Below are 20,698 nucleotides of genomic sequence, written 5' to 3'. Positions count from 1 at the left end.
TTTTAGGCAGTTTCTCTTAGTGTTCAGCAGGAAACATCCAATTTAGGTCCTGGATCTGCACCATCTAAATTACATGTTTCACAGATTCCCCCTATGGCAGTTAAAGCTCCTCATCAGGTTCCTGTGCAATCTGAGAAAAGCCGTCCAGGACCATCCTTACAAATTCAGGATGTGAAAGGAACTAACCGGGATCCTCGTCTGAACAGGATAAGCCAACATTCTCATGGAAAAGATCAAAGTCACAGGAAAGAATTTCTAATGAACACATTAAACCAGTCTGATATTAAGACAAGTAAAACTATACCCTCTGAAAAACTAAATTCATCCAAGCAAGAAAAAAGTAAATCAGGTGAAAAAATAACCAAGAAAGAACTTGAACAATTAGATTCTAAATCGAAATCGAAATCGAAATCACCATCACCTTTGAAAAACAAATTGTCTCACACAAAAGACTTGAAAAATCAAGAATCAGAAAGTATGAGGTTGTCTGATATGAACAAGAGAGACCCAAGATTAAAAAAACATCTTCAGGATAAGACTGATGGCAAAGACGATGATGTGAAAGAGAAGAGAAAAACTGCAGAAAAAAAGGATAAAGATGAGCACATGAAGTCATCCGAACACAGAGTGGCTGGAAGTAGAAATAAAATCATAAATGGCATTGTACAAAAACAGGATACAATAACAGAAGAGTCAGAAAAACAGGGGACAAAACCAGGGAGATCGAGTACTAGAAAGCGATCAAGATCTCGATCACCCAAGTCTAGGTCACCAATTATACATTCCCCAAAGAGAAGAGATAGGCGGTCACCCAAACGAAGGCAAAGAAGTATATCTCCAACATCGACACCTAAAGCTGGAAAGATTCGCCAATCTGGAGTTAAGCAGTCACATATGGAAGAGTTTACACCACCTTCTAGGGAAGACAGAAATGCTAAGAGAAGTACTAAACAGGATATTCGGGATCCAAGGCGAATGAAAAAGACTGAAGAGGAGCGGCCACAAGAAACTACAAATCAGCATTCTACAAAGTCAGGCACTGAACCAAAGGAGAATGTAGAAAACTGGCAAAGTTCCAAGTCTGCCAAAAGATGGAAATCTGGTTGGGAAGAAAATAAAAGGTATGATGTTAACATTTTAAGTCAAGTGTAATAGTGTATATGTGTCAAAAATAGTGTTAATTTAAAAATTGGAAAATGTTTATTGGGTGCTGTTAGTACTTTTTTCCATCTAATTCTTACATCTCTGTGGGTTAAATACTATTATTATTTCTATTTTACAGATAAGGAAACTGAAGTTTAGAAAGGTTAACTAATCTACCTAACGCTGCAGTCCAGGACATGCAAGAATCAGAATTCATATCTGTTTTTGCTGATTGCATATTTCATGCTCTTAATCATTTAATTAATTACTTTTTGTGGTTACATATGCCCATTTTAACCATATCCTTTTGAAAAGAATCTTTAAATATGGTCCTGAGTATTATTTTAAAAAACATTTCAAAGTAACATACTGCTTTTATGGTTTCAGCTTACAGCAGGTTGATGAACATAGTAAACCTCCTCATCTGAGGCATAGGGAGAGCTGGTCAAGCACTAAAGGAATTTTATCGCCTCGAGCCCCAAAGCAGCAACAGCATCGATTAAGTGTAGATGCCAATCTTCAGATTCCTAAAGAGTTAACTCTTGCAAGCAAAAGAGAATTACTTCAAAAGGTAGTTACTATGATTAATCCCATGTCATTATTCTCTTTTGTCTATTTTTTTGGTATTTTTTTATATTTAAAATATTTTATTTCCTTTTATCACCCCTATACAGACGAGTGAACGTTTAGCATCTGGTGAAATTACACAGGATGACTTCCTTGTTGTTGTGCATCAAATTCGACAGCTATTTCAGTATCAAGAAGGTAAACATAGATGCAATGTACGGGATAGTCCTACAGAAGAAAATAAAGGTGGATTAAAAAAGAAACCTCTCTTATCTGATGCTGAATTAACCTACTATGAACATAAAGCAAAACTGAAAAGGACACAGGTTCAGCATTCATTTCCAAGACTTGATCTCTTAGATCCTGATATTTTTGACTACCCTTTGACTGATGCCTTGTTGTCTGGAATAGAATGTGAGCCATCCAAAAGTAAACATGCAAGTAGGAATAGTGGAGCACAGTTTGACAGAAAAGAACAATTTAGTGAAAGAGCAAGACGTCTTTCTCCTATATCTGGGAGTCGTACTTATGCTGAGAATCTTTCACCCCATGAGGGCCGGAGAAGACATGACGAGCAAGTCTCTGCTAAAGGTAGAAAAAGTTAAATCAGATTATGCCTATTGAATCACACAGCAGTGAAGGGAAAATGAACAAGCTAAGTGGGGATGGATTTTTGTGACTGTTCAGAGTACCATTTTTTTCCCATTTATTTTGTTACTTTTTTCCCTTTAAGGAAAGGGAAGGGAAGAGAGCTAATATTTCTAAGGCCAGTTGTGTGTCAGGTACTTCATTAGGTTTTTTAAATATGTAATTTGATTTAATCCTCACAACAACACAACGAAGTATATATTCTCCCCATTTTACAGAGAGGAAATAAAAGAGAGGTTAAATAACTTGCTCTCAAAATGAAATAATTAGTATGTTGATAGGATGGGAATTTTTTTGTGACTCGGTGTGTCTGACTCTAGAGGGCATCCTCTTATCTGCTGCTTTATGCTGTCTGTCTCTTCCTGCCCCTCTAATATAGTGAGATAGTTATATCTTTGGCTAAACATTTATATGAAAAGAGAAGATTTTAAGATAACTTTAGATTTAGTGAAAATAATTTTTTTCCTTTTTAAAAGGTGTGCGAGAAGAGCAGAGATCTCCATTCAATGATCGTTTTCCACTTAAGCGACCTCGATATGAAGATTCAGATAAACCATTTGTAGATAGCCCAGCATCAAGATTCGCCGGCCTGGATACAAATCAGCGACTTACAGCTTTAGCTGAAGACAGACCATTATTTGATGGACCTAGTAGGCCATCAGTAGCAAGAGATGGCCCAACCAAGATGATTTTTGAAGGACCTAATAAATTAAGCCCTCGAATTGATGGACCTCCCACACCAGCTTCTCTTCGGTTTGATGGGTCACCAGGACAAATGGGGGGAGGAGGCCCTTTGAGATTTGAAGGGCCACAAGGTCAGCTAGGAGGTGGGTGTCCTTTGAGATTTGAAGGTCCTCCAGGACCAGTGGGGACACCTCTGCGGTTTGAGGGCCCAATTGGTCAAGCAGGAGGAGGTGGTTTTCGGTTTGAAGGTTCCCCTGGTCTGAGGTTTGAGGGATCTGCAGGTGGTTTACGATTTGAGGGACCAGGGGGCCAGCCTGTGGGTGGTCTGAGGTTTGAGGGACATCGTGGTCAACCCGTGGGTGGTCTAAGGTTTGAGGGACCTCATGGTCAGCCTGTGGGTGGACTTAGATTTGATAATCCCCGAGGTCAGCCTGTAGGTGGACTTAGATTTGAAGGGGGTCATGGTCCATCAGGGGCTGCTATTAGGTTTGATGGACCTCATGGTCAGCCAGGAGGTGGAATCAGATTTGAGGGCCCTTTGCTACAGCAAGGAGTTGGAATGAGGTTTGAGGGCCCCCATGGTCAGTCAGTAGCTGGTCTGAGATTTGAGGGACAACATAATCAACTTGGTGGAAACCTTAGGTTTGAGGGTCCACATGGCCAACCAGGGGTTGGTATCAGGTTTGAAGGCCCTTTAGTCCAACAAGGAGGTGGAATGAGGTTTGAGGGTCCTTCTGTACCAGGAGGTGGCCTGAGAATTGAAGGGCCTCTGGGTCAAGGTGGTCCAAGATTTGAAGGTTGTCATGCTTTAAGGTTTGATGGGCAGCCAGGTCAGCCGTCACTCTTGCCAAGATTTGATGGATTACATGGTCAGCCAGGTCCTAGATTTGAAAGGACTCCTGGTCAGCCAGGCCCTCAGAGGTTTGATGGACCACCTGGACAGCAGGTTCAGCCCAGATTTGATGGTGTACCTCAAAGATTTGATGGTCCACAACATCAGCAGACATCAAGGTTTGATATTCCTCTTGGTCTTCAAGGCACAAGATTTGACAATCATCCTTCACAAAGGCTTGAATCAGTATCTTTCAATCAGACTGGTCCATATAATGATCCACCTGGCAATGCTTTTAATGCCCCATCTCAAGGACTACAGTTCCAAAGACATGAACAAATATTTGATTCACCTCAAGGACCAAATTTTAATGGACCACATGGCCCTGGAAACCAGAGTTTCTCTAATCCACTTAACAGAGCTTCTGGACACTATTTTGATGAAAAAAATCTTCAGAGTTCTCAATTTGGAAACTTTGGCAATATACCTGCTCCAATGACAGTAGGAAATATTCAGGCATCTCAACAGGTAAGTCTTTTATTCTAAATTTGGGTTGTATGCAGATAACCATTTTTTAATCTTTCTAGAAAGATTTTCAGGACATAGTTTATTGTATAGATTGGAAAGAAGTTTTTAATGTACTCTAAAGCCACCTGCTAAGGAAGTGGGCGTCTTTTGGGGATGAAATTTGCAGCTTAAATCCAAAATTGATTTTAGCTGTTTCAAACCCCCACCTTCAACTCTGCTTTTTTTTTGTTTTGTTTTTGCTTTAAAGCTTTTGAAATATTACACAATTGTGTTTCATAGAGGTCTGCATTGTAGAACTGTTGGGCCCTGATGTGCTTTAAAGTAGCCATGGAACTGATTGCTTGGACTGTTCTTTGACCATGAATTTCATTAACCTGAGTTAAATAAGAAGATCAGATTTTGTCCATGCTTTCACAGTCTGCAATTTTTTTCTTTGTCCTGTTTTTCTACTTTTTACCACCTTTCCAGTCACTTCAGTTAAACACAATTGTTTGATATTAATGTCAACATAGCAAACTTAGTAGCAAATAGCCTTCCAAATACACTCTGGTTATGAAGCATGCAGTTACCTGTTGGTATTCTTTTACACTTGTTCTGTATACATTTTAAAATGCATACTGAAATAACTTTAAGGTAGTATGTTTACAATTTGTGATTAACTTGGTTGGTTTTGAATGACTACTTTTGCTTGCGTGCTGAAATTCTCCTGGGCCGAGTTTTATTTCTTTTCCAGGTGCTGACATTTTCTTACTAGGAGAGATTTATTTTATAGTAGTAAGATTGTATGGAAGAAAATACAAAATAAGGAAGATTTTAAAAGCACATTAGGAACATTATTAATAGAAAGTAGTCCTTCTATTCATCTCTAATCGTATGAAAAAACAGTTGACCTGTCTAGATCTATTCTACTGTATACCCTTGAAAGAAATTGACACATACTCTAGAATGGTACTTAGTTTTGTTTCTACATTGCACAGAATTGGTGGGGTTTTTATTATGTGTACTCACCACCAAAAGTCCACATGTATACTGAAGAAGGATTATAAATGGACATTTATTTACATACCAGCAACATGTAGAAGTCCTGCCTCCCTCTGGACTGCAAATACCGTATTTGTCTGCCAGTGCAGTTCTTGCTCCATGGTTGTTCTATTTTTTAACATTCCCTTTGACATCTTTTACAAGACCTTTTACAGGATTACTTTGTAATGTAGCTATAACTGTACACAAAGATAATGGCCAAGCAGGATACTTACCTGCTTGGTAATTCAGATTGCTAATTAAAACAGGCTTTTGATATCTGGAAAACGGGCAAGGGTGAGGAGTTCTGGCCTCAGTTTTGCTCCTAACTAGCCCTTGTGATTGTGTATAGGTCATATTGCTCTATGTCAGTTCTTCTATTTGTGAAATAAGGGAAAGCACCAGCAAGGTAAAGTGACTTGTGTAAAGTAACACAGCTAGTTACCTTATGTTTGTGTGGTATCTTACATTTTCCTTTTTGAGGGTTTACTTTGCCTCTCTAGTAGGTACCTTAAACTTTTCAAAGAAGTTTTAACCCATTCTCAGTAACTTATACCTCAGTGAAACGGGTAAGGGAAGATTTTATTGTTCCTGTTTGTAGAAGACCTAGAAGTGAAGTGACACAGCCAAGTTACCTTTCTAAATCTTTATTTATTTATTTAGATTTACTTTTCTAAATCTAAAACTAACTAAATCTTTAGTTATCTTTCTTAATCTAAGCCAGGCCTTGTGACATCTATGAATATTTTTATGTAATTAGGATGTTCAAAGTTTTACTTGAAATGTAGAAAGTATGTTCTTAAAATTAAGGTTTTTCTTAAAGGTTCTGAGTGGTGTTGCTCAGCCAGTAGCTTTTGGTCAAGGACAACAGTTTTTACCAGTTCATCCACAAAATCCTGGATTTGTTCAGAATCCTTCAGGTATGTACTTTCTGAACTTTGTTTTTCAAAAGACAAATGATTATTGTTTTGTTGAATAGCTAACTTGGTGAATTTTAGGAAATGACAGTTTTGCAAAGGTATATTTAATTTAGAGAAATTTAATCTGGCTGACATATTTTTGTTCCTTTTCTAAGTTTATTTACATTGTGGATGACCCTATTTACAGCTAGAGATGGTTAGCGGGGACTTGTAGTCCACAGAACAGAGGGAAGGAAACCTATTGGGTGGAAACTGGGAGGTGGGAAGGAAGGTATGACATCTGTGTTGAGATAGAATGAAATAAATGACAAACCTCAGAAATCTCAATTATTTGATGTTTCAAGTACGTGTTATGATCCAGTAAAAATTTATTAAGTGAATACTGAGGATACTGCATTAAAAAGTTGATTAATTTTTATGTTTTTATGGGCACTCAAATAGCAAAAAGTGGCTTTCCTAGCCAGGTTCACTGTTAAGCATCTTTGTTACTATGGGGTGAGGCTTAGTACTAGATAAAAGGACTTTTAAAATGGATTTTAGTTTTATTTATTTATTTATTTATTTATTTATTTATTTATGAGACAGAGTCTTGCTCTCTCACCCAGGCTGGAGTGCAGTGGTACAATCTTGCCTCACTGCAGCCTCTGCCTCCAGGGTTCAAGCAATTCTGTCTCAGCCTCCTGGGTAGCTGGGACTACAGGCGCGTGCCACCAGACCCGGCTAACTTGTATTTTTAGTAGAGACGGAGTTTCACCATCTTGGCCAGGCTGGTTTTGAGCTCCTGACCTCAACTGATCTGCCCCCTTCAGTCTCCCAAAGTGCTGAGATGGCAGGTGTGAGCCACCATGCCTGGCAGAATGAATTTTAGTTTTAATATGTGGTAAATGGGAAGTATATACATTAGTGATACTTGCTTTCATTTCTGAATCATTGAAACAGCTGTTTCAGAAACATGTTTTATTGTAGCATTGAGTTAATCAGTTTACAGTAAATTTATGGAGTTTTCCAAAACTTCTGAAGTAATTAGGAAATCCTAGCCAATATCTTTTTTATACATTAGTTCTTTTTTTTTTGTTTTGAGACGGGATCTTGCTCTGTCACCCAGGCTGGAGTGCAGTGACATGATCTCGGCTCACTGCAAGCTCCGCCTCCCGGGTTCACGCCATTTTTCTGCCTCAGCCTCCCGAGTAGCTGGGACTACAGGCGCCTGCCACCGCGCCCGGCTAATTTTTTGTGTTTTCAGTAGAGACGGGGTTTCACCATGGTCTCGATCTCCTGACCTCGTGATCCGCCAGCCTCGGCCTCCCAAAGTGCTGGGATTACAGGCGTGAGCCACCGTGCTCGGCCAGTATACATTAGTTCTTAAATTGTGTCAAGAAATTCAATTAATTTGGAAGCTTTTAATTTTTAATTTCTACATGGACAATTACAACTAATTAATATTTGTTATTATTATTATTTTGTTACTATAATGAAAAGAGAAGGAGAGAATTTGGGATCTAAAGCCCAGAAGACCAGGATTGGAATCTCTACTCTGTTACTTTATAAATGGGCAGGCTTTAAGCAGGTATCTCCCCTGAGGTTCAGTTTTTTCCTCTGTGAACAGGATATGGGCCGGGCATGGTGGCTCATGCCTGTAATCCCAGCACTTTGGGAGGCTGAGGCGGGTGGATCACAAGGTCAAGAGATGGAGACCATTCTGGCCAATGTGGTGAAACCCTGTCTCCACTAAAAATACAAAAATTAGCTGGGTGTGGTGGTAGGCCCCTGTAGTCCCAGCTACTCAGGAGGCTGAGGCAGGAGAATCACTTGAACCCAGGAGGAGGAGGTTGCAGTGAGCTGAGATCATGCCACTGCACTTAAGCCTGGTAACAGAGTGAGACTCTATCTCAAAAAAAAAAAAAAAAAGAAAACCAAAAAAAAAGCAGGATATGGTAGTATCAGTTTTTTTATTTTTTATTTTTTTTAGAGAATCAAATGGTACAGTATATGCAAAAGTACTTTGTAACTTGTCAAGTGTTATGTTAATGTATTTTCCTTTAGAATTCAGTTTTTGTTTTGAGCAGAGGATTTGTTATATTGGCGTTAGTGGCATGAGATGCTTTACAGAATCCACAAATTTTCTTGTTTCTTTTTTTTTTTTTTTGAGACGAGTCTTGCTCTCTTACCCAGGCTGGAGTGCAATGGCACGATCTCAGCTCACTGCAACCTCCTCCCGGGTTCAAGCAATTTTCCCGGGCTCAGCCTCCCCAGTAGCTGGGACTACAGGTGCATGCCACTACACCTGGCTAATTTTTGTATTTTTAACAGAGACAGGATTTCACCATATTGGTCAGGGTGGCTTGAATCCTGACCTCAGGTGATCCACCTGCCTTGACTCCCAAAGTGCTGGGACTACAGGCATGAACCACTGTGCCCAGCCTTGTTTTGCTTTTACAACCTTGGGTTCTATGTGTATGTGTACAGGGCATAGCAGTGTCACAGAGGAAATCACAATTATTCCCCTCGTTTGGATGTATTGAATGGGACATTAGGTGTGTCTTCGTTCTTCAAGTTCTTCTTACTCTTACAAGAGGTGTCAGCAGTTTTCAGTGTGCTATATTTAGCTTCTCTCAAGGTTCCTTCTCTAACTGGAAAGTGTAAACATCCCTTTTCTAGTAGGAAATATACCCATGTTCATTTATTCATTCAGACATATATTAGTCATCTGCTGTATGCTAGGATGAATTTAATAAGGTTCATCCTTCAAAGAGCTTTATTTTTAAAGTTTTTTTAAAATTTTTATTTATTTATTTATTTATTTTTAAAGAGGGTGCTCACTATGTAGCCCAGGCTGGTGTCAAACTCCTGAGCTCAAGCAGTCCTCCCACCTCAGCCTCCCAAAGTATTGGGAGCCACCACACTTGACCTCAAAGAGCTTTATAGTATAGAAAGGCTACTGATTTTTTTTTTTTTTGGTTTAACAAAAACCACATAATAATGCTAAACACCTCAGTTCCTTACAAATATTAATTCATTTAACCTCATAACAATCTTAGGATTGGTACTTAGGTAGGAACTATTATTACCCTTTGTACAGGCATGGGAAACTGAGGCATAGACAAGGAACTTGATTATGTCATACAACTAGAAAGTGGAATTTCTGGTTAAAATCCCAGGAGTCTGGTTCCACAGTTTATGCGCTTGGTTACTAGACTTGCCTACCCTCAGACATGTGAATAGCTAATTATGCATCTTAGATTTAATGGAAAGTAAAGGTTAAACTAGTTAGCTAAATGTTACTGTAATTGATTAACTATTGAAGTTGATCTATTCATTCATGTATTCAGTCATTTAGTTTGAACAGACATTAATTAGCTTACTATACATAAGGCAGTAGAGTAAGTGTAGAGTATACAGTGTCTAAAGGTAGGGATTATGTGTATGTGGATGCAAATTGAATTTTTGCCATTAAGAGGAATTTTTAGTGGTTCAGAACTTTACGTGTAGTGAGATGCATCACAGTGACATACAAATACATTAAAATATTGTTTTCTCTTTTTTTGAGACAGGGTCTTCTCGCTCTGTTGTCCAGGCTGGAGTACAGTGGTGAGATCTTGGCTCACTGCAACCTCCGCCTCCCGGTTTCAAATGATTCTCGTGCCTCAGCCTCCCGAGTAGCTGTGAGCCACTGCACCTGGCCTAAAGTATTGTTTTCATAGTTGAGTTAAAGAATCACAATTATGGTTGGGCGCGGTGCCTCACACCTGTAATCCCAGCACTTTGGGAGGCCGAGGCAGGCAGATCACGAGGTCAGGAGGTCGAGACCATCCTGGTTAACACTGTGAAATCCCGTCTCTATTAAAAATACAAAAAGAAATTAGCCAGGCGTGGTGGCAGGCACCTGTAGTCCAGCTACACGGGAGGCTGAGGCAGGAGAATGGCGTGAACCCAGGAGGTGGAGCTTGCAGTGAGCCGAGCACTCTGCACTTCAGTCTGGGCGACAGAGCGAGACTCCATCTCAAAACACACACACACACACAAAGAATCACAATTATTAGAATAGTGCTTGGAAAAATATGGGACTGGAATGATTCCTCACCAATGAGGATTCCTCATCAAGCAAAACAAGATTGTTAGGCTTATCTAATTTATTCAAGTTATTGAAGCTTTAGTAACCATGACACCTTTTCAGCAATAGCCTGAGCTGCTTTGCAAGGGCAGTATACTTTTTAGCAAAGGTCATAGGAGCAGGTATACTCTGAGCCATTTGATTGATCTCCCTGTTTCAGTTCTTCTGTTATGTCAGGGAGCATTGAGGTCAGGAGTACTTCCACTTAGGCTTAGTGCTAAGAGGTGATAAACTATTTCATCTATATAAAACTACCTTTTCCAGTATACTTAGAAGATGAGGAAGAGAGAATTAGAAAGGTGGAAAGTTGGAGATGGGGTGGTGCTGCATTGCATGGGAGAAGGGAGCATAAAGGGTCATTGTTTTCACTGTTCTCAGCATTTGTTTTAGAATATATTCTCAAGTCCAGTGTGGCGATTCCTCAAGCATCTATAACTGGAAATACCATTTGACCCAGCAATCCTATTACTGGTTATATACCCATAGGATTATAAATCATGCTACTATAAAGATACACGCACATGTATGTTTATTGCAGCACTATTCACAATAGCAAAGACTTGGAACCAACCCAAATGTCCATCAATGATAGACTGGATTAAGAAAGTGTGGCACATATACACCATGGAATACTTTGCAGCCATAAAAAAGGATGAGTTCATGTCCTTTGCAGGGATATGGATGAAGCTGGAAACCATCATTCTAAGCAAACTATCACAAGGACAGAAAACCAAACACTGCATGTTCTCACTTGCAGGCGGGAATTGAACAATGAGAACACTTGGACACAGGGCAGGGAACATCACACACCGGGACCAGTCGGGGGGTGGCGAGCTGGGGGACGGATAGCAGTAGGAGAAATACCTAATGTAAATGACGAGTTGATGGGTGCAGCAAATCAACATGGCACATGTATACCTGTGTAACAAACCTGCACGTTGTGCACATGTACCCTGGAACTTAAAAATATAATAAAAAATGAAAAAAGGAAAAAGGAATATATTCTCAAGTCGTGCTGACTTGTAGACCTAAATTAAAAGGATAATCTTAGGGACTTTTGAAATTAAACTAATTAATAAGGTTTTGTCAAATTTACTGTTGGCAGGACATCTTGAAGAAAACTTTGAAAAATGCTTAGTATAATTTGCATCTTTAAGTTCTACATTCACTTTAAGAGTGGTTTTTTTTCTTTTTCTTTTTTTTTTTCTGTTAGGAGCACTCCCTAAGGCGTATCCTGATAATCATCTCAGTCAAGTGGATGTAAATGAATTGTTTTCAAAATTGCTAAAAACAGGAATTCTCAAATTGTCCCAACCTGATTCAGCTACAACACGTAAGTGTGATTTTATACTTAAATGTACACAAAGCTTCATTAAGTTTTTGAAATGTATGATATAATATAATGATATAAGTTATGATAAAGGTCCTTACAATAATTGAATTCGTAGGTATACCTTTTAGTTTTGATTTTTGGTTTATAATGAAATTCTTTTAGATTTCCTAAGATTGAACTATCTTATAGTGGACATATTTTTCAGTTAACTAACATACCTAATGTGCCGGCTTTTTACCAGTAATTTTATGTTAATTTAACTTTTGAAAAGATTTTGAATATTGATGAAATAAATGACTTTTATTATAGATGACTTTTAAGAGAACAGAGTTAACATCACATATCAAAATAAAAAATTGTATTAGGTTCCTTGGCCAGTAAACTTGAGATCAGAAGCACTGAATAGATTAGGTAGATTTCTCTATAAGAATATATGGAGAATGGTATTAAGAAATTTGTGTGTCTCTTCTTAATTGAAGAAGTAAGTGAAGTAGCTGCTCAGCCTCCCCCTGAAGAGGAGGAAGATCAAAATGAAGATCAAGATGTTCCAGATCTTACTAATTTTACAGTTGAAGAATTGAAACAGTATGTAATCTAATTTTCTTTAAGATAAAGAGGCAGTGACTTTAATAACACTGTTACAGTGGACATTGTTACTATTAGTGCTTTCCCTTTCCCTTATCCCTTTTACTGTTTTAACATTGAGGAAGTCTTTTTTTTTTTTTCCACTGTGCTAAAATATACATAACATAGTCTTTGGGAAGCCTTTTTTTAAATCTTCTTTTAAAATATGTCTGGTGTACAAGTACTTTGGCCAAAGGCCGCCCCCAAAAGTCTCACTCTGCCGCCCAGGTTGGTGTTCAGTGGTGTGATCTTGACTCACTGCAGCCTCTGCCTCCCAGGTTCAAGCGATTCTCCTGGGACTACAGGCATGTGCCACCATACCTGGCTAATTTTTGTATTTTTAGTAGAGACAGGGTTTCACCATGTTGGCCAGGCTTGTCTCGAACTCCTAACCTCAGGTGATCCACCTGCCTTGGCCTCCCAAAGTGCTGGGGATTACAGGTGTGAGCCACCGCGCCCGGCCCCTCAAAGTTTTCATTTTTTAATTTGTGATACAGAAAACTTAGGGAGTTTAAATACTAGGTATTGATAACTCATGTATTCCTGTTTAGTTTCATTTTCTGTTTATCATTGTTTCTGTATTGATATTCTTACATTTTTGAGGTTTAGAAATGAGATTTTCGTAGTCCAGCATTTACAATTAAAATCTATTTTTCATTTTATAAGTAATGTTAATTGTGGAAAATTAGAACATACTGTAAATAAAATCAAGAAAACACAACTCTCACTTTATGGATAACAGCTGTTAACATATGGTGCATATCTTTTCATAATTTTCTATTGTATTATAAAAAATATTTAAAGCTTTTTCTAGTGAATGAATTCATTAATCCTGTGAGTACTTTATAAAAAATAAAACAGCAAATGAGTTTTTCATTCTTAGAATCATTTTTTTAATTTGAATTGGATACTATAATGTAAAATCATTTTTTTCAAAGTAATACTTGCACATAAAAGCTTTTAATACAAGATGGCATGCCTTTTTCCTTCACCCAACACTGTACCCTAGAGGCAATCATTTTATTTGTTTATCTTTTCAAACTATTTTTTCTGGCATTTACCTCTTTTTTTTTTTTTTGAGACGGAGTCTTGTTCTGTCACCCTTGCTGGAGTGCAGTGGCACTGTCTCGGCTCATTACAACCTCCACCTCCCAGGTTCAAGTGATTCTCCTGCCTCAGCCTCCTGAGTAGCTAAGATTATAGGCACGCATGACCACGCCTAGCTAATTTTTGTATTTTTAGTAGAGATGGGGTTTCACCATGTTGTTCAGGCTGTTCTCGAACTCCTGGGCTCAAGTGATCTTCCCCGCCTCGGCCTCCCAAAGTGCTGGGATTACAGGTTTGAGCCACCTATTTCTTATAATATACATAATTTTCTCTTTCTTGATTTATCACATCTGGACATAATCTCTTAACTTTCTTTTTTAATTTTTTTTTTGAGACGGAGTCTTGCTCTGCCGCCCAGGCTGGAGTGCAGCCGCCGGATCTCAGCTCACTGCAAGCTCCGCCTGCCCGGTTCACGCCTTTCTCCTGCCTCAGCCTCCCGAGTAGCTGGGACTACAGGCGCCCGCCACGTCGCCCGGCTAGTTTTTTTTTTGTAGTTTTTTAGTAGAGACGGGGTTTCACCGTGTTAGCCAGGATGGTTTTGATCTCCTGACCTCGTGATCCGCCCGTCTCGGCCTCCCAAAGTGCTGGGATTACAGGCTTGAGCCACCACGCCCGGCCAATCTCTTAACTTTCCAAAAGTGATTTCGGCCGGGTGCGGTGGCTCATGCCTGTAATCTCAGCACTTTGGGAGGCTGAGGCAGGTGGATCACCTGAGGTCAGGAGTGCAAGACTAGCTTGGCCAACATGGTAACATGGTGAAACCCTTTCTCTACTAGAAATACAAAAATTAGCTGGGCGTGGTAGTGGGCACCTGTAATCCTAGCTACTCAGGAGGCTGAGGCAGGGAGAATTGCTTGAACCCAGGAGGCGGAGGCTTCAGTGAGCTGAGATCGGGCCACTGCATCCTGGGCCATAGAGCTAGACTCCGTCTCCGAAAAAATGGGCAGGGGGTGGATTCAGCCAACTCTTGTCCTGTCCTACTAACTCCCCTCCATGTTTTTATTCAGTATTAATATTGTGACTAGATGTTTATTTGTTGCTATAACAAAGTACCCGTGTTCTTTGCTTTATTCTACCATTTTTTTTTTGAGATGGAGTCTCACTCTGTCGCCCAGGCCGGAGTACAGTGGCCTGATCTTGACTCACTGCATCCTCCGCCTCCCGATTCAAGTGATTCTCCTGCCTCAGCCTCCTGAGTAGCTGGGATTACAGGCGTGTGCCACCACACACAGCTAATTTTTGTATTTTTAGTAGGGACGGGGTTTCACCACGTTCGTCAGGTTGGTTTTGAACTCCTGACCTCGTGATCTTCCTGCCTTGGCCTCCCAAAATACTGGAATTCAGGTGTGAGCCACCGTGACCGACTATTTTTTTTTTCTTGGAGTTAGTAACTGCTCTGTTTGTTCTCTTACTTTGTCTTCTATATATACCTGTTTCTTCCCAAATAGGGAGCCCAGAATTTAAAAAACTTAATTATTTGCTGACCACGGCAAACTTGTTTCCCAGTGGTCTTCTAAGTTTTCTCTTTAGTTATCCATAGTATTATTTCTTCTGTACTTTTTTCACTGTTACACCAGAGTGGAGAAGTTGAATTATTCAGAATGCCAAAGATCTAGAGAGGTGAAATTTAACTGTACTGCATGTCCATCTTGACTCCAAACTAGAATAAGCTAACTATTGCCTTGTTAGCTAGCACAGGATCATTTCATTTTTAGCTAAAAGGAAATAAATAACTGGGTCAGGGCTATCAATAAGAAGACAGGCTCCATGTTGCAAAAGTCACCAAAGTTAAGGTAAAGAAGGTCAATCACATTGTTAGAGAATAATACTGATCTTTGGGTATTAACTGTTTCAGCCAGCTCTTGGTTTCACCATTGTTACGATATGGAAAACTGAAATATTTTTAATTGGCTTTTAAAGGCCATTAAGCCATATTATCAACACTAAAGATTATTTCTTTTTCAAAATAGACGTTATGACAGTGTTATAAATCGACTGTACACTGGTATTCAGTGTTACTCTTGTGGAATGAGGTTTACAACATCACAGACAGATGTTTATGCAGATCATTTGGACTGGCATTATCGGCAAAATAGAACTGAAAAGGATGTTAGCAGAAAAGTCACTCATAGACGTTGGTACTACAGTTTAACAGTAAGTAACCCATGTGCCTCCATAGTATCTTTTAGACTTAAATTATATCATTCTAAAAGTATATTAATTTTAGTAATTTTAATAATTATTAAAATTTAATGATTTTAATAGATAATTTAATAATTCAATAATTAAAATTTAATAATTTTAATAATTGTTGGACTCTAACATGTAAATTTCTTGAATAAAATTTGACCTCTAGAATATAAACAGATTTTTAAAAAAATGAATTTTGAAGATTTTTTTTATTTTTTAATTAAGATTAGAGTGTAGCATACAGGCTTGTTCTAGCTCTAAAATTCCAAGGCTCTGGCGCTGTTTTTTGTAAAAAACAATGTATTTGAAACTTACCTTTTTTGAATTAGTAGTTGTAACTATAGAGTTACTGGAAAAGATCTTAATTATTGGTTGTTTTATGTTGTCATTAGTTATATGTCTCAAAGTATAATTTTAAATAATATTAGAGCATAATGTAGAAAATAACGTACCCCTACCTTTAAATGGCATTATATTGAAGATACACAGTAAAAATTTAGAAATAAATGGAATAATCTTTTGAAAATCAACTCCTTTTAAGGACTGGATAGAATTTGAGGAGATAGCTGATCTGGAAGAACGGGCAAAGAGCCAGTTTTTTGAAAAGGTGCATGAAGAAGTTGTGCTCAAAACTCAAGAGGCTGCTAAAGAAAAAGAGTTCCAAAGTGTACCTGCTGGACCAGCTGGAGCAGTTGAGGTAAGAGAAGAACGTTTAAATTTTCTCCCAGTGGGAGTGTCCCTCACTTCCTTTAAGTAAATACTCACAAACATATCACTATATTTATATCCTTGTTTTAATGATTTTAAGACTTCTTGAAAGCTCTACTCTTCAATTTTATTTTTATAATCTAGCTTTGAGTTTCATAACTACAGTGGCCACAAGAAGTGAAATGTTTACTCTTTTTGCTGGAAAGATTGACAGAATCCTGTAAATGTATTTTGAATCATAGTATATATTGGACATTATTCAAACGTTTGGAACGCTCATAAATTGCTTACTCCACTTAACAAAATGTTTGTATATTTTTACTTAATGGGGTTAAATATGGCCTATTATGTAAATTTCATTTTATATGATTATATTTTAGAGTTGTGAAATCTGTCAAGAACAATTTGAACAATACTGGGATGAAGAGGAGGAGGAATGGCATTTGAAAAATGCTATTAGAGTAGATGGAAAGGTAATTTTCATTTCTTTATAAGGAAGTGTTAAGATTAGTATTTTTTTGTTGGGTTAACACATTACTTTGAAAGGAGGGGGTTTGTAATACTTTTTGTTTGATTTTTGGTCGTAATAAAAAAGGTATTGGACTTTAGTAATAGAATGCTTGAATTAGAAGGGATCTTAGCAGTTACCCGGTTCTGTACTCACTTTACATAGGAGGTTGCACTATTAGTCAGTGACAGACCCAGGACTAGGTCTTCTGAATCTAGTCGTTTTTCTCTCCACCCACACTATTTTGATTGTGGATTTATGTTTCATCATCAAACTCTACTGTGCTGAAAACAAAGCAAAGATACTTAAATACTAGGGCCAAGAGTTTTTCAGACTCTTTAAGCATAAGGATGAAAATTTGGTTTTATCCATTTTAGGACCAAATAATTTTTGTCTTCTTTCCAAAGACTATCTTCTGGTTTAAAGTTAAAAAGAAAAATCGTATCAGAATAGCCCACTAGAAATGAATATGCACATATTTACTTTTTTTCTTTGTGCTTCAGATTTATCATCCATCATGTTATGAAGATTATCAAAATGTAAGTTCTTTTTGGTTACTGTATTTGCTCTCATTTGCATTAATAAATTTTGCTTTTCAGTTTTTTTTTTTTTTTTGCATCAGAGCAGTATTGTTACTTTAAACTTAATATATTGAACTGTTTTTGTTTTTTGATGTAGCACTTAGGTTGTTCAGTAAAAACTGGTGCCAGAGTGACAGAATTGACATATATGAATATCATTTTCTGTGATATGCAAACAATTAAAATTTTGAAATTTATCATTCCTTGCATTTTATTCACTTGAATCATGGTGTCTTTTACTAGTCCACTAGGCCCAAAGAAATGTGAGGAAAAGTGAAGATATCATGGTGGAGATAGGTTTCTAGAGCTATGGGTAGCATTTACTTTTTTTTTTCTTCCATCTCTATTCAGCCATCTAAATAGGTATATTCTTTTTGTTGTTTTGAGACAAAGTTTCGCTCTTATTGGGCAGGCTGGAGTGCAGTGGAGCGATCTCAGCTCACTGCAACTTCCACCTCCTGGGTTCAAGCGATTCTCCTGCCCCTGCTTCCCAAGTAGCTGGGATTACAGGCGTGCGCCACCACACCTGGCTAATTGTGTACTTTTAGTAGAGACAGGGTTTCACCACATTAGTCAGGCTGGTCTTGAACTCCTGACCTCAAGTGATCCACCCCCACTTGGCCTCCCAAAGTGCTGGGATTACAGGCATGAGCCATCGTGCCCGGCCAAAATAGGTATACTTTATTTAATGATCACATATGGAATCTAAAAACGATACGTTTTTGGCCTTAAAAGTTCAAATGGTCGGCTGGGCGTGGTGGCTTACGCCTGTAATTCCAGCACTTTGGCAGACCGAGGCGAGTGGATCACCTGAGGTCAGGAGTTCGAGACCAGCCTGGCCAACATGGTGAAACCCTGTCTTTACTAAAAATACAAAAATTAGCCAGGCGTGATGGTGGGTGCCTATAGTCCCAGCTACTTGGGAGGCTGAGGCAGGAGAATTGTTTGAACCCAGGAGGTGGAGGTTGCAGTGAGCTGAGTTCATGCCACTGTACTGCAGCCTGCACGACAAGAGTGAGACTCTGTCTCAAAAAAAAAAAAAAAAAAAAAAGTTCAAATGGTCATATTTGTAGGCTGTTTTTAAAACCAAGTAATGGAACAAATAGGTTTTTAGAGATAATGGGTTGGAGGCATTTTGGAAGGTTTATTTAAGTTGTCAGAAGACTAGTGTTGAGGATCATGGTTTGTGGGGATTTAAAAAATCCTCAGACTATTTGAAATTAGGGTAGTAACAAGTCCCAGGATATATGTATGAGTTTAACATCTATGTAGAGATTAAAATGTAGAAGCATGTCTAATCAACTTTTTTTGGCTGTATAATGTCCTCCAACTTAGCTGCTGCTTAGCTCACTGCTGAGTACATATTGAATGTGCAATATATATTTTATTTTTGGTTGTCTTTATGGCACATTTTGTTGGGAGGCAGGTGTTTCATTTGCATTTGGTTGTGTGTTCTCTTGTCCATACAAGGGTCTTACAAAACTAAATGTCATTTAATGTGAGAATTTTTAACTTTCATCAGTACTCATAGGGCCTTTCATTTTGTAGACATCTTCATTTGATTGTACACCATCTCCCAGCAAGACACCAGCTGAAAACCCCTTGAATATTATGTTGAACATTGTCAAAAACGAATTGCAGGAACCCTGTGAAAGTCCCAAAGTTAAGGAAGAACGAATTGATACACCACCAGCTTGTACAGAGGAAAGCATAGCAACACCCTCTGAAATTAAAACAGAAAATGACACAGTTGAGTCAGTTTAAATAAAATGAGAAAGGTATGTTTTTCTTTTTTAAAAAAGCTGCTGTTGGATCTAGAAGGTGAAGAATTTTTTTATGTATATATAGACATATCTATATAAATTGTCTAGCTGAGGCAGGGCCTTCAGCTATCATTTGGTTAATAAATACATTTTAGTATTTGCATTTCCTACTGCCTGCAGAGTTTCAGGTGCTTGTTGTGTGAAAGTTCTGTAGATGTGTGCAAATTTAACAAAATGAAATTGTATGTGTAAAAATGTACGATTTTTCACTGTGCAACTGTAAATTATAAATAAAAAATATTTTTGCTATTCATGGAGTGTAATATTTATGCACACCATCAAATAGTTTCTGTACTTTTTATTGGGTAAAAATGGAATTGAACAGCAACCTCAACATAAGATTTTTTTTCTAGTAGCCTCCCACTGATTAAAGAAGCAAAGTTTGAAGTTTCATCCTTCAAAAGGGGGTTGTGAGAGAGCACCATAGGGCTTTTCTCAAATAGAAAAGCCAGATTTTGAAAAAATTTTAAAGACAAAATAGGACATATTTGCAGAGATATATATATATGAATATATATATACACACACACACATCTCCAGCTATAGAGAACCATCCAGATGTTCACTTTTGAAAATATCTAATGAAGCAACTTTTATTCTTGAACTTGGACACTGATGCCATCAAACAATTAACAAATATATTTAAGTACTAAAGGTGATTTTTTTTGGAAGACATTTTTCAAATTGTCAAATGATTTAATGCAGATGAACATATTTCTATTTTAAGTAACGGGAATCTGTAAGAATGTTCGCTTGAGATATGGTTAACTTTTTTCTTTTGTTGGTTTTGACTTAGATGGACACCATGAGATGTTAATATTCATACATGTAATAAATAGAATGATGAAGAAACTTTGTTTGTATTTCTTTATTGAAAAGCTTTAGAATGTGACTTTTTTGTTGTCTTTCATCTGTTTTTTAAAACATGAACATGGTACTTGCTATGAGCCAGGCACTCTGAGACAGGTTAGTCTTTTCTGCCATTTATTGGACATAAGCATATAAAACACTGAGTTTTATTGAGCACATACTATGTGGCAGGCACTAGCACTTTCTACATGTATTTTCTCTGGTATTCACATCCAATAACTATGTGGTAGATGGTGTCCCCAGTTTACAGATGAAATTAAGCCACTCACTTCAAAATTTTTATTAGAATTTGAACGTGGCTTTGTTTCATCTAATTCCATACAATTTCTGCAATTTCAAAAGATACCCCCAAATTGTTAGGATAGAAATAAGCACACCAAACTACTGGAAGGTGGCTTAAGGAAGATACTACAAATGTGGTGATATTTGAGTCTTGGAGGATAACCAGGAGTAGAGTCCATACTGATAGGAAGGGTATCTTTGGAAAATGAACAGCAAATG

The 20,698-nt window shown here is 38.0% G+C and overlaps 1 protein-coding gene across 4 annotated transcripts in view; it reads left to right on the top strand.

The window, feature by feature from the left end:
- The window catches only part of PCF11 (PCF11 cleavage and polyadenylation factor subunit), a 28,801-nt gene extending 8,622 nt beyond the window's left edge, over window positions 1-20,179 (top strand). The window contains exons 5-16 of one of the 4 annotated variants that reach the window (XM_021926368.2): window positions 7-1,121; window positions 1,531-1,714; window positions 1,818-1,908; window positions 2,835-4,402; window positions 6,246-6,342; window positions 11,667-11,786; window positions 12,269-12,371; window positions 15,488-15,671; window positions 16,249-16,404; window positions 16,796-16,888; window positions 17,427-17,462; window positions 19,053-20,179. In XM_021926368.2, coding sequence (XP_021782060.2) covers window positions 7-1,121; window positions 1,531-1,714; window positions 1,818-1,908; window positions 2,835-4,402; window positions 6,246-6,342; window positions 11,667-11,786; window positions 12,269-12,371; window positions 15,488-15,671; window positions 16,249-16,404; window positions 16,796-16,888; window positions 17,427-17,462; window positions 19,053-19,268 — 3,963 coding nt within the window. In that variant the 3' untranslated portion in view covers window positions 19,269-20,179. Of the gene's footprint in view, window positions 1-6; window positions 1,122-1,530; window positions 1,715-1,817; window positions 2,302-2,834; window positions 4,403-6,245; window positions 6,343-11,666; window positions 11,787-12,265; window positions 12,372-15,487; window positions 15,672-16,248; window positions 16,405-16,795; window positions 16,889-17,426; window positions 17,463-19,052 lie in introns of all 4 variants that reach the window. The other 3 variants (XM_003910487.3, XM_009187022.2, XM_009187021.2) reach the window with 3 other exon arrangements.
- The last annotated feature ends 519 nt before the right edge of the window (window positions 20,180-20,698 follow it).

This window comes from Papio anubis, chromosome 12, assembly GCF_008728515.1.
Source record: "Papio anubis isolate 15944 chromosome 12, Panubis1.0, whole genome shotgun sequence".
Classification (NCBI taxonomy): Eukaryota; Metazoa; Chordata; class Mammalia; order Primates; family Cercopithecidae; genus Papio; species Papio anubis.
The sequence above is the reverse complement of the archived record's forward strand: the minus strand, read 5'-3'. Positions and strand labels throughout refer to the sequence as shown.